The sequence below is a fragment of the Brassica napus genome, chromosome A4 (assembly GCF_020379485.1).
Source record: "Brassica napus cultivar Da-Ae chromosome A4, Da-Ae, whole genome shotgun sequence".
In the NCBI taxonomy this organism is placed as follows: Eukaryota; Viridiplantae; Streptophyta; class Magnoliopsida; order Brassicales; family Brassicaceae; genus Brassica; species Brassica napus.
Window position 1 is genome coordinate 21,250,457 of NC_063437.1, and position 14,653 is coordinate 21,265,109.

General features: G+C 32.6%; 2 protein-coding genes across 2 annotated transcripts; both read left to right on the forward strand.

Moving 5' to 3' along the window:
* The first annotated feature begins 3,784 nt into the window (after nucleotides 1-3,784).
* LOC111205069 lies at nucleotides 3,785-4,995 on the forward strand. Its single transcript, XM_022700420.2, has 2 exons — nucleotides 3,785-4,079; nucleotides 4,505-4,995. Exons 1-2 carry the CDS (start codon nucleotides 3,841-3,843, stop codon nucleotides 4,776-4,778), a joined length of 513 nt encoding a protein of 170 aa, XP_022556141.2. The 5' UTR covers nucleotides 3,785-3,840; the 3' UTR covers nucleotides 4,779-4,995.
* Nucleotides 4,996-10,374: 5,379 nt separating this feature from the next.
* LOC106370202 (ethylene-responsive transcription factor ERF034) lies at nucleotides 10,375-11,427 on the forward strand. The gene has a single exon (XM_013810256.3). The coding sequence runs from the start codon at nucleotides 10,418-10,420 to the stop codon at nucleotides 11,249-11,251; it is 834 nt and encodes a 277-aa protein (XP_013665710.2). The 5' UTR covers nucleotides 10,375-10,417; the 3' UTR covers nucleotides 11,252-11,427.
* The last annotated feature ends 3,226 nt before the right edge of the window (nucleotides 11,428-14,653 follow it).

Sequence of the window (14,653 nt, forward strand, 5' to 3'; positions counted from 1 at the left end):
CTCTCTCATCGTTTCTTTTACATACTTGAGATCGAGTAGTGCAACAAACTTATATACTCAATTTTTAATTGAAATATATTACAAACTATGTATTCATAAGCTAATGTAAATATGCTTGATTTAATTATAAAATTGGTTTTAAGGAAAACCGTTAAATAACCACAATAAGTTATAACAAACTAAAAAGTGTAGTTGGATGCATGTTACCGTTGCTAATTTAATTCTTTATATTCCAAGGTTTGATTCTCCAGATCTCTTTTTTTTTGTCAACGATTTTCTCCAGATCTCAAGGTGAACTTTTTCTATCATTTTTTTTGGTAACTATAATTTTTCATACGAGAATAAGCAAGTTTGACATGTGACCCCTTTTGGTTATGCAATTCGAAACCTAGTTTCTACAACTCGCATAGTTCTATTCGCATGTAACAATTGTTACTCCTAGTACTATAATATATTTTTTTATTTAACATGCAAATTTTCATATAATACAATAGTTTATGTTACCGTCATCTTAAATCCGGTATAGTGGTGGTCTAACGTTTTTACAGGATGAAGCGTTTTCATGTTAGTCAACTCAAGGCCATAGATCATTTTTTTTCACTGAGAAATTGATAGCTCCACATGTGAACTTCCAAGCCTACTTCCAACGTAGAGCAATCAAACTTGTCTATCACCGGTAAGTCAGTCCACAAGAACATGACTAGTTAGATTTCGGCCTAGACACCTCTCTGTTTAGTAAAAAAAAATTATGTATAACGAATGATGTTGATATATATATATGTATAGATACATCTCTGAAATTTTAAAAGTGTAGCAAGTTATAAATCGCAATAAATTTCACAATTAACTTAGAATGAAACTAATCGCCGTTTTCTGATCTATTAATTCTGTCTCAGATTCGATTATATTCGTGTATGTGAATTTTTACAATACAGACTACAGAGTGTGTCGGTGTAGAACTGAAGCAAGTTTAAAGAACAAACAAAAATTAAAAAAAAAATCGAAGAACAAGAAGACGTGGAGGTCACGTGGGAGATCGGGAAAGAGTTCACGTGCATTAACACGTGGAAAATCGCCAGCGTGGCAGCACATGGTCCCAAGTGACCACACTCGTGCGGCGTAGCTTTGGTTCCTCCACGACCAGACATCCGCTTCTCTTCAATCATTGGATACTCACTCTCTCTCTCTTCTCCCACATACCTACGTGCAAGCTATCTCGCGTGCAAACCACACCCTTAAGGAGAGAACACTCGAAGGCCAACAATAACAACGACTATAACTTGCATAAACATTTGTGTAAAAATTAAGAAAATGAACAACAGTATTACAGTTATATCGTAAGTCAATCTAGATTCTAGACTACATTTCATTATTATCCTTCAACAATAATATACTAGACACAAGACCATTATGAAAACTGAAAATGCACAAAATCGATGATATATTTTTTTTTTTTGTAACTGAAAATCGATGATATATTGCACACTGCAAAAATATAGACAGGGTTCTCATAACAATTTGAAGATGAAATTAAAGCCTAGTTTGCCCCCAAAAAAAACTAAAGACTATTCATATGATTTTAGTAAGAAACATCTAGCTAAGAACCAACCAAAGCTAAATAACCAAATCCATGTTTCATCGCAATAATGCATGAGCATATATACTTCTTTTTTTACTGAAATGAGCATATATACTTTAAATCTTTAATCATGTGTTTATGAGCTCACTAATTTTGACTCGTCTACATAAATCAAAACTGATTGAAAATCTGGCCCCACGCGTGTGTCCATCATATCCATGTGCAAAATCTCTCCCACGCATGTGTTCTCTCATTTTCCCAGATTCAGTTCGAGCTAACATCTATCACCTTCTTGATCTATCTTATACTAATTCTGATTTTGATTATTTTAGTATAGTAATATATACGTATAACAACTTATTAGAAACCTGAATGCATCACTATTGATTTCCAGGCACTTTTGCTGGAAAAAAAAGTCCAGGCACATGATTGTATGCGCCTGTGTTTTTGTGTCCACTTTGACATAATGAGTTTTTTGACATAATTGTAAGTACTAAATTTATAATCTCTTGCTCAAGAGAATTTTCTTAATGACGTTAAAAAAATCAACTATAGTTACACTGTAGATATATAGTGCATCCATTAATAATTGTTGGCTAGCGAATTTAATCATTACAAAATAATTATTATATTTTTCACGTACTACATGATTGTATTGACGAATCTAACAATTTACTCGAAAGCTTAATCATTGCACATGTTCACGTGGGAAGCCCGTCACTTATTTTGGTCCGTTCTAAGATTTGATTAATTCTTATTTGTCATTCGTGGAATTTATATTTTTTTTTTTGTAAAATTCGTGGAATTTATATTAATCGATTTTTTTTTTTTGAAGATTTGTATTAATAGATTTCAATTGAGAACTTTAGTAAAGATATGCTAAGCTTTGGAAAAGGAACATACTGCCAAGTTGGAAGTGAATATATGACTTTAGAATACAGCTGTTCACATGCATGCAGAAAATTAGATAACCAAATAAAGAAAAAATAATATATAAGTGATGCACCCGGAGAGACTCGTCTTCTTACTTCTAGAGAACATAAGCTTCCTTTAGACTAAAACAATTGATGATTTTATTAGGCGTGTAAAAGTTTTCTTATTTACATAGAATACGAACAAAAAAGTTACAAAACATGGAGTATTTAAGGGGTGTCACTGGTCTATATAGATCCCTACAGTGATATAAATTCTGAGTGATCCATATAGTTTCAAAGATTCAGAACAAAAAAGAAAAGTTTTACAAGGCGAGTGAGAGCCACGTGATGTGTAAAGGAATGGTTTAAACTTTAAAAAGAGAAATAAAAATAGCGAAGGGGATTGAAAGACGCCAGATATTTCACGTGGGAAATCACGTGAAGAAATGTCCACGTGTTAACCTCACAAGAGAAATAATAGAGGGAGACAATCTTCCCACCTTTTCTCCAGCCCGCGCGTGTCTCGTTGTTTCTCTCTCACCAGGAGGACACCAAAGCCACAGCAACAATTACATTTGTGCCCCCACTTAGTTAGAAGACTCCTCTTATTCATAACCTTGATTCTTAAGTTTTGGGCCGATTCTTAAGTTTTGGGCCTTATCCGTTAACAGTTGTTATACATGTGACCTGTACGTGGTCGCTCTATCCACACAATTAGATTGATGCGGAAAAACGTATACTAATCCACTAATCTGATGGAGACGCAATTTTTTAATTATTTAGTTGGTACAACAAAATACTTAAATGGATTAGTGATATGAATTTATTATTTACAACGCTTTGTTTAAATTTCTTTCAAAAACTATACATCTTGTACTGTTACTCTAATATTTATAATAATTTGAAAAGATAAACAGTGAGAATAGTATTTTCAAACTTTGTTTTTCATTAGATACTGAAACATTGATTCGTCAAGAAAAATACGAATGCATATCCAACAAAACCTTACATTCGGAAAGAAACCCAATACGAATATACTATACTGGTCAAATTTTTGTATGAGTAAGTACTAAAATGATTTTTTTAAAAAAACTGTTTAGCCAAAAAAAGAAAGACAGTTTTGTTTTCTTATATTACATTGTACGCAATCTGCATGTTAATTCTTAATCACAACTTTTCAAAACGTCATTAAGTTTTTGATATTATGCTAAAATAAAAATATAATTCCATAAACCCCAACCGTTGCAACCGTACTTGCCCTCTCATGTATAAATGCAAAACAGCAACACACATTTGTGTGCATCTCTTGTCGTCCAAAAGGAGAGAGAAGTTAAAAAGAGAGAAGCCATGCCCATGCTGAATGCGAAAGCGCAGTCCTATCAACCGGTGAGTGTAAGAGTGAGAGAGGCCGTGCTGAACGAGCATGCGCCACGTTTTGAACCGGTGAATAGAAGCGGGAGAGAAGTCATGCCTAGTGAACATTCGGCGCCGCTTCAACCGGTAAACAGTGATGAGCATTCGTTGTTCCTCACATTCTCAAATGGATTTCCCCTGACGGAGATGCAAATCTTCGATTTTTTTAACTGGTAAGTAACTAAATCGAATTCCCTAATCCTCTTAATCTGTATATGTATAATCAGTTTAGGTTTGTGCAAATGCGTTGTCACTAGACCGTACCCATTGAATTAGTATTCCTGTTACATAGTGACATAGAATGTTGGATTTGTGCCTTATGTCCTAGCCTATGAACTAAGTCATACACACTTATTCGCACATAGAAGAAACTTTTAAATTGATATAATCTTGGTTTAGTTTGTACAAATGTTTTTTCTCATAGCATATATACTTGCATAGTTGCATGTTACGTCGCATCGCATTGTAAAAGTCCATATATGCGTAGAAAGTTGTCTTGCTTGTCACATCTGGTGAGTCATCATATGGTAAAATGTACTTACTTGTCAACCAATTGGTTATTTTCTGTTAATATATATATGATGATGATAATGGTCAGGCGTTACGGACCCGAGGTGGAGGGAGTGATTATTCCCAGGCCAAGGGGAGGAAGGGGGCCGCCCTTGCATGGGCGAGTAGTGTTCAAGAATCCTCTCATACCCCGCATGGTTATGAGAGACCGTGAAAAGGTTTGCTTTTCTATCGATGGGCGCCCTGTTTACGCCAAAAGGTTCTTCAGCAAGAAGGTGCATACCGGAGCCTCTGGGAGTACTAGCCACCGTGATGGTGGAAGCCACCCCGATGGTGGAAGCCACCCCGATGGTGATGAGTGATCTGGGCTTGGAACCTGGTGAACGGTGAATTTAAAGACCCTTTTGTCGCATCTATCATAGGGTTTTTAATTGAACCGAGTATGTTCCTGGGATAAACTCTTTTTATGTTTCAGCTTAATAATGAAAGAGTGAACGTTCGATTGTGTGAGAACGGATGTTGTAAACTCTTATCTCTGTTCAGAGATATCTTTAAATTATTGATAAACTATGTTGGATATTTGTTTTTTTTTTTATCTTTCTTTAGGTAATTTGGTTGAGTTGTATTTGTGCATGCATCGTTTAAATCTTGACTTTGACAAATTCACTGGCTTAATACTAATGGGAGATTAGGAATGCCGTCGTTAAACACAATATATTGTATATGTAATGTGTGTTGTATGTAAAATATTATATATTGTATATTCTTTTGTGAGCGGACGATAATAGTTTACGAATATTAGCTAGGTGTAGAGAAGAAGCTGTGAAAGGCCAGTGTAGAGAAGAAGCTGTGAAAAGCCTACGCAGAGAAAATGTTTTTTTTGCCAAAAATCTTAATTATTATTAAGTTTTATTTTGGACTTTCGATGTATATAATTTGTTTGACATACCTTGCCATGTATGTGTATCTAATACTATAATTAAAACATTGCAAATGGAAACCTATTAACCAATAAATCTCACAATATTGAAAATATGTAGGAAAAAACTATGTAATATATTGATTATTTTCATTAGCTTTATTTTACTCACAGCATTTTAATTGCCTACATGATTTTATTAGTAAATGCATACAATTTTCTCATACTTTTTTCATTGCAAAAAAAAACACGAATAAAATACTGATGAATAGAAACGTTAATGGAATATGTACGAGATACATCTCATAACAAATGTTTTAGTTTTTATAAAAATGGAACATAAATTAAATTAGCTTGGCCAAATTTGCAGAAAAAAGCATTTCGATTGGAAGCCCTAAACCATTGCTTCTATATATGATCCTTAAAAAACCACTGTATATAGGCTGTATTTTTTTTATACCTACGTTTTTTAGAAAAAGATGGGGTATGTTTTGAAGCGTTTTTTAAACCTATTTTTTAGGTCTTTATTAACAATAACTGAGGCCATTATAATATTTGCCTATTGGGCTTTATGTGTAGCCTTTCTTTATGTGTGTAGCCTTCGATTCCATTTGGATCGAAGCTAGCATAGGATATCTTCTTTCCAATCATAGGTATATATAATCGGATCCTATACATCGATACTGTTACAGTGTTACTTTTTATACGGTTTGGAAAATCGTGAACTATACGGTCATTTACGGGTTATTGGATTATTCTGGGAGAAGAAGTTTATCATGACTCGAATCTACAACACAAATCTCTCAGAATGTGACAAAATGCTGTAGTATTTCTAATAATTTATCCTTTATACCTGTCGTATTGCTGAAGGACACGACATTGATTATTTATAATTTTGATTTCATTTGACTGTATACAAGTATTAATTTTCCCGGTGTAAAGAACAACAAAACTTACAATCGCGTGCATACAAACAAAAATTAAAATGAATATATGATAACAAAAGTAAGAAGGAGCGCAGAAATTTCAAGAATTATTCTGGGGGTAGAAAAATAGGAGAGAAGAAAAGTTGATCATTATCAGATTTTCTCTTCAATAATGCAATTTAATATGATAAAAACAATATGTAGAACCTCTACAAATTCAATATATAAAAATGATATATGTCGATCTGTTTCTCTCTTAATTTCCTTCTTCCTATATGTTACACTTTTCCCTTGCATGATTGGATTTGTTTATAGATTTTCACAGATATATGTTTCTCATGTAAATGCAGGTACTAATTTTTAATGGAACACGAAGAGGAATGACTTTACATGCTTTTTTCTAAAGGGGTTTGCAATCACAATGCGTATTTATTATAACCGTGTCATTATTATATGTATATATAATGATATTCAGACGGACTAAAAGAAAGATTTGAGAATCTGATTTGGTGTCGCCCAAGAGTTGTTACCACTCAACGAAGGTCCACGGTACCAAAAAAATACTATGATAGATAAATCATACACTCAGGGGGAAAAGATACATATATCATACATGCATCCTTGTAACGAAATACAAAAAAATAACACTTATACATATTTGTTTAGATTATTATTAGTATCATGTAACTAAACGAGCTGACAAAGTTTTCTTATCGATGGAGCGATTTATTTAAAGAAGATGGCGTACACAATCATCTTATAGTCATTATATTGAAGTTCTAAAATGAAGCATAGCAAATACTACTGGTTGTTAATACAAAATAAATAAAAAGCTGGATCTACGAGAAAGGAGCACATCTCTCATGACTCTTACCCATCGGGCATATGAAAAAAAAATCGATTTATTTAAATTCTATTTACTATTAATAATAATGTGATACCTCTTTTATGGGGTAACAGAGAATTGAATGAACAAAATAGTTAGAGGGAACATCATATTTAAGTCTCTCAACCGCTCTCGCCAGGCTTACGTTACAGTCTCGTTCAGAGTATGCTGCTCCGTTGCTTCATTTAGTTTTTTCATTGCATAGATCCTTTGTGTTTAGTTTATTTATGTTTCATCCGCTACTAGTTTTCTGTGTGCTGTCTGTAAAAAAAATTGAAAACTTGGTATAATAATTTAATATTTTACCAAAAAAAAAAGAAAAAAAAACCGCTCTCGCCTTTTTAATATGTATACATGCATTATTTTGTATTGTTGTACATGTGTACGTGCGTAGCTAGAATGTATAAACTGCAACATGCGCTATATAAATGAAGAGTTTTAGAAATGCATAGGGTGTCGATACTAATAAATAACTTGTGCCCATCTAAATCAGAAAATCTATAAAATATAAACAATTTTTCTCTGTTTTTGACAAAAGATATCTGTCCCAAAAAAAACAATTCTCTTTCCTTTGCTATTTTATTTTGATACAATAAAAATTAGTGGCATGTGCGCCATGTATGCTCGTTGACTTATATAAAATAGTACATCTCGCAACAATCATCGTATATAGTTGATTTTTCAACAATCGCTGCTCTCTTGGTACGAATGTTAAATTTTATACCATTTTAAGTATTTTAAATTTTTGACAGATATTACAAAAAGATAACTAGTAGCGGAAAAATTAAAACACCTAAAACAACACTAAAAAACAAAAGAAAAACACAGCAAAATACACAAATGAACCATGACAAATAACATAAATCGCTAATAACACAAAAACGCACAAAGCTTAGGATCTCTATGCACAAATCGCTAGAGCCCATTGTTGTGGCTGTTAAGTTGCTGCGAAACTATTGAAGATTTGCCAGCCCTCAAACCAGTCCGATCCTACAACTTCGTCATATACACACATTTGAGAACCTGCAAATTAGCACACACAACATCCAAGTCTCACGATGGCTCAACCAGATGCATTTGAAGAGAACGTCTCGGCCTGGTCGAAACCAGAGGTTTGGATAAAGGTGAAGTTGTATGCCTTTGTCCCACCAATTTAGCCAAAACCTTTGCCGCACAGTTAGCTAATATGTGCTATCGCATGAGACATTCACTCATCTGTCGAGTATCTTCACTCTTATTTTGTTTTTCTTATTATACCATTTAAAAAAATAAAATTATGTTTATACACAACTCTACAAAGGTGACAAAAAAAGTTGGAAAAGACATAGATCGAAGTTTTTTTTTCTTATGACGAATCCAGCTCAATCACAGTTATAGGTATAAAATCAAACTGGACTATTATAAAACAAATCAGCACCGCGTAATGCAGCTTAGTCTGACTAATGGGGTCAAATTCCTCGATCAACTGAACAGATTCTAAACTGAACAATATCCACACGTTCTATGAGTATATATATAATACGTGTGCATAATGTCGTTCATTACTAAATGAATTCTTATATAAGCACAGTTGAGAAAAATATTTAAAACTTCAGTATATATAGTATTTATCTATTTATTGTTAATAAATATAATAAATATAATAAATATAATAAATATAAAATAAAGTAGTTTCTTAATTAATTATGCTGGCACCGAATCGAATATGACGTATCTAATAATGTTACGTAGATATACAAATACAATGATATTTGATTAGGTATGTGGGCGTTTATGTTGAATCAAAATTTAATACCGTGACCCATTCGTATTAAAATATACTATATGACGTGACCCATATACCGTGACCCATTCGCATTACAGCCATCTTAATTATGAAATTAAATGAAAGAAAATGGCTCGATGATGCCTTTTTATCAATGAACTGTGAATCTCGTGATTATTTGTTTATTACCACCGATTGTACTCTAACTATTTACGGCACGTGAAATAGAATGCCTCGAGGCTAAATTAATATCAATATAGTTTGTTTATTGGAACATGAGTAACTGTCGTAAATAGTAGTATATTCATGTGCGTCTTAGTTTCACCCAGGGAGCCGGTAACGAATGAACCGTTTCTGTTTGTTTGGCCACCAATGAGATAGACGGTTAGAATAAACGGTGTCTGGAAACGACAGGAAAAAGCGTTACAACCTTTAGAAACAATTGGAACAAACGTTTTGCGGTAACATAGCGATTATGAGTTATTTTTAACCAGACCTGTAAACTGATATACCAATCGTTACATTTTTGATTAAAAGAGGAGACGGTCTTCTAATGATACTGCCATATAACATATAGGTCTTTTGCACTAACATACGGATTAAGATTTATTTTTTTCAAACAAAAAAGAAGTTAGTTTAGTCAAATTCTAAAATGTTACATTATGAAACTGCAATCAATTAACACTGCCGAAAGAAAACATGCTTAAATAATTTATTGTCTGTCTATGGAATTGTCAAAATAACATTTTGTATGGCTTACATCCGAGTATCGACATAGCTCGTACTTTCTCACGTTTTTTCTTTTAATTGTACTCTGTTATTTTTAATGTCAAGTATCGTACTCTATTTCTTATTTTTTCAAATAAAATGTACTAAAGAAGAAAAAACGAAACTCTATGACACTTTCTTTTACAAAAAAAAAACGAAACTCTATGAGAAAGAATGTATAGATGCTAAATTATAGTAAATTATATATGACATCAAACTAAGTACCCCGATTTTATTTGGAAGAAATAAAAGTGGTAGATGGGCAATTCATATGTCAATAGGTGACACACATGCACGAGGGTCGGGCCATATTAGACGAATGCATATTATATATTATATATTTAGAATCGGTTAAAAAATATATATATTTTATTATTTTTCTTCAATAAATACATGTCTTGTTAAAAATAAAGACATATTTTCTGGTTAGAAGAATGCACATATGAAATAGTTCAAAAAAAAAAGAATACACACATGAAACCATCTTGTTTCTATTTATTTTTACATGGATCAAAACTGGTCAGCTAAAACGGAGAAACTCAAATATCTTCTTTTTTGTTCCTGGACCCCATTCCAATATAGTATTAGACTATTAGCTAGTAGTATTATTTTACTTTCTATTATTTTCTTTATAATATGAAAAAGCCAAAAAGAGATTGTGAACGAATATTAATACAAGCCCACTTCACATCTATTTTTGGGCAACCCTCTTTTCTAAAGCTAGCTTCTCTCTAACAATGGAAACACATCTCAACATAGAGAAGAGTGCTTCTCAAGTTACCTTAACCTCCTCCGCTATCTTCGCCGTATCATCTTCCTCCTCCTCCTCCTCTTCCACCGCCTCATTGTCCTCACCTACAACATCTTCCTCTTCTTCATCAATAACTTTGAATTTCTCTGAGGATACCAACTCTAAAAGAAAAGCATCTCGAAGATCATTACCCGTTCTAGAAGATGATGAAAACGTCGTGAAACAGCGAAAGACCAGCGGCGGAGATAAGCATCCGACGTATAGAGGAGTGCGGATGAGGAGTTGGGGCAAATGGGTGTCTGAGATCAGAGAGCCGAGGAAGAAATCAAGAATCTGGCTCGGAACTTATCCAACGGCTGATATGGCTGCTCGAGCTCATGATGTGGCGGCTTTAGCCATTAAAGGTACAACGGCTTATCTTAATTTTCCTGAATTATCCGGCGAGCTTCCTCGTCCGGTCACGAACTCTCCTAAAGATATTCAAGCCGCTGCCACAGCCGCCGCCGTAAATTGGCAAGACTCCGATGTAGCTGCATTAGAGGAAGCCGAACCGAGTCGAGAAGTGATGGCTCAGTCTTTGTCAGGTAGTGTGGTGTTTTCTTCGGACATTACAACTCGAGAGATGTCGGAAACTTCGTGTGCGGACAAAGAGAGCGACGAAGAGAAGCTGTTTGATTTGCCGGATTTGTTTAATGATGAGATGATGATACGAGACGATGCGTTTTGTTATTACTCGTCCACATGGCAGCTTTGTGGAGCTGATGTTGATGAGCCGAGTTACTTTTTCAATGACCTAAATCACACTCCAGCTCACTCTTAACACCTAATTAATTTATCCTGCTTTTTCATTTTCACTATTTACGTTTGTTTTTCTTGTTTATTTTTTTCTTTCAAATTGAGTATCAGTGATTTTTTTTGGTAAAGAAATGGGTTCATTTTGATTTGTTTAGCAAAATGTGTTTGATGAATATTCTTGTAATATAAATGTGGTGAGAACATATTCTGAATAAAGAAAAAATAGGAACAAAACCAAGTTGTTTGTTGACAACCATCTTCATAATATTTTAAAAATTCATCTTGAAATTAACTAAAATTAAGATGTTAATCATCACTAAAATCGTTAGATACCAACTCGTGATATCTTTACATCCTTTGTAAGATAAAATAATTTGCATAAATCTTTGTTTTTCACTCGTTTTTGAGAGTTATTTCTAGCTCCAAAAATCTCCTTTTTTCTAATATAATGACTAGTCACATACGATATAAAATCTTATTCTTTGGTGAGAACGTACTGAAATTTTTAAGTAGTTACAATATAGTTAAAATTATTTGATCGGGACGTATACATTAGTAACTTAGTATATTTAATCACCAAACTAAATTATACTTATTGCATTATTTTTTAAATTTTCTAATAGGGAGATGTAATCCACGTTACCGGGCTAGCTAGTTTGCTGACTAACTTCCATTTCGGGTTAATATTAGTGTCATATATAGTGTATGTATTTTGATTAGATGATGATTATCAGATTATGGAATTAATAGTGAAGAAGACAAAGTTTTGATAAACTTATTTAATCATATAAAATAAATTAAATTAAATGTAGGTGTTGGAAAAGTCACATGGTGATGATGTCTTTGGATCTTTTATTTACAACTTTAACATTTTTTTTTATTTTTTCTTTACTTTGTTTACTTGTCCACTTCTTTAATGTAACTATGTAAGTCAAAAGTGAAAGAATATAAACTGTAATAAGGTGATTGCTTTTGCCAACACTTTGTTCACCACGATGAGGTAACTGAAGACTGTTATCGATTCCCAAACATATTGGACCCTTAGATTTGAGGGTGACAAATAACTTTGTTATAGCCCTAGATAAAGTATCTTTTATTTAATACCTCTTTTGTCATAATTACATATAATAGTTAATGGCAAAATAGGTACGAAAACCCCACACTACATGAAACGATTTGCTCCACATAGTTTAGTAAAAAGAAGAAAAAAGTCTCTATCGAACTCGTTAAGACAAATTCATATCTTTCAAAGACTGGCATCTAGTATTATTTTTCTTGGCAACTGGTAATATTCGACTATAGTCTATATATAAAATATACAGGCAGGTATAGTATATGCTATTTGGCGAGACTTAAAGATATGATAGTTCAAGATAGGTCATCAAAACAAAACATAGCGGGTGTTAGTGAGCTCACCCACTAGTACGTAGTAATAACTAATAAATGTTGGGTAGGTTTTCTATTTTCTCATGATTTTAAGGTTTATGTGCATGTAGACAACTACAACACATTAAGTCTCAATTTGATAGAGCCTATCTATTGTTATTTAATATCGTAATAAGTACTACAACTACTTTCAAAATTACTGAATATTAAATTGTTGCTATTACCGAATAATAAGTACTACTTTATCTATATATATATGTTAATGTGTCAAATGGCGATATCAAATATTTATGAATGAATATCTAAAATATTTCCTTATAAACAAAAATACATGTACCTTGATCGTCTGGACGATACTATCACTGACAAATTACAGATGAATTTTCTGTTTGGCATCTTCTAGCATGCAAACCTAACTACGTACAGACAAGTAACTAGTCCAATTTATATTTTAATCATACGATTTTTAATATATTGTTTGCTACTATATTATAGTTCCATATTATTGGAGGGTACAGCTATATTGTATATATATACTTCTTTATTTGCAACTATTTTGTAAATCAACACAATAATAACACAAGTTCTCTCCAATGAATGACACATCAGATTTTTAGAAGCTTGTGAGACTTCCATGTCAATAAATGAAAAAAGTTAAAATACCAATAAAAACATTTCAATTCTACATGTCAATGTACACCTAAACTTCTCTAATTTTCCAGTTGGGTTCGTCATTATGTTCATATCGCCACCACAAATACCCAAAAAATCATTGTCGTTAGAATCAAGTTGTCTTTAAGATGGTAAAGCAAAATCATTATTATTGTCTTTAAGTACATCTGTCTGTTTCTTTAAATATTGCTTCGTGACCTTATGATCTTTGCTCCAAACTGTCAAAAACATCTTTCAACTCTAAATAAAAGTAAATTATTAAATTTGTGTCAAAAAAGGAAGTGCCAAAACCAAGAAAGATAAATCACAAAACAACATATTTAAGGTTAAGCTAAAAGTGTTCGATTATTCAGACGAAGTAAACATGAAATGTTAGTTACATCAAATTACAAAATTCTATAGACATTTTCCCGCGGTGTAGCGCGGATGTCGACCTAGTCTAGTTAATAATATCATCTAGAATTGAAGAAATCAGAACCCTATCTACGATCAGCATAATTCCAGTGGATGAAAATAAGTTTTGCATAGAGAGCACACATTTATTATTAAAATTCCCATATTTTGAATCGGGACAGATCTTATCTCGTGAATAATCTTGCGAATGGTGAGATTTAAATGCTGGAGACACTAGAGAGTTATATCTAATTTGCACTGCTTACTTAAAAGATCTAAAAAAATTCATTTACTGCATAAAATAGAAAAGTTCTACCATCAAAAGCATAATTAAAGTGCTTAAGCGAAAGGACATTTTAGATATACTTAAGACTTAAGAGTATGATTGCTTTCCTCTTTCGTCAATAATGTGCATTACAAAGACATTAGAGAGCTCTCTCGCTAATTTATGTACGATTATTTATTTCGCTGCGGTTTAAGCTCATTTCCTTTCTTTTTTTTTTTTTTTGGAACTCAAGCTCATTTCCTTTCTATCTTACATTTTCACGTGTAATATATTTCTAGCATACTTCATATATGTCTATTGATAATTATATTCTGTCTCTGAATATTCTTAGCTCGGTTTTAAATCTAATATATGGACTAAAATTCAAATATTAACTGAATCTTACTCACGAAATGATACCTTGATTCTAATCTAATATAAAAAAAACTCTGATATCTAATTAGAAACTTTATACTTATGAACTGAGAGACAGATACAGAATGGAGCTAAAACATGTGATCTTTATCTTAACGAATAAAATAGTTAAAAAAGAAAAGAAAATCAAGCAATTAGATACACAAAACTGAGAAGAATAATATTAACATAAAGAAAATAGTTAAGAACATATGGTTCACAATAGTTAACTATTTTTCAGATCTCAGCCATTTATAAAGGAATAAAGGTAGAAAAGGAGCATGTGGGATAATACCA

Bases quoted from the DNA above. Each gene is read 5' to 3' on its own strand.
- LOC111205069 (XM_022700420.2), top strand. From the start codon at position 3,841: ATGCCCATGCTGAATGCGAAAGCGCAGTCCTATCAACCGGTGAGTGTA. The intron at 4,080-4,504 runs GTAAGTAACTAA...GATAATGGTCAG, and splicing joins ATCTTCGATTTTTTTAACTG to GCGTTACGGACCCGAGGTGG.
- LOC106370202 (XM_013810256.3), top strand. From the start codon at position 10,418: ATGGAAACACATCTCAACATAGAGAAGAGTGCTTCTCAAGTTACCTTA.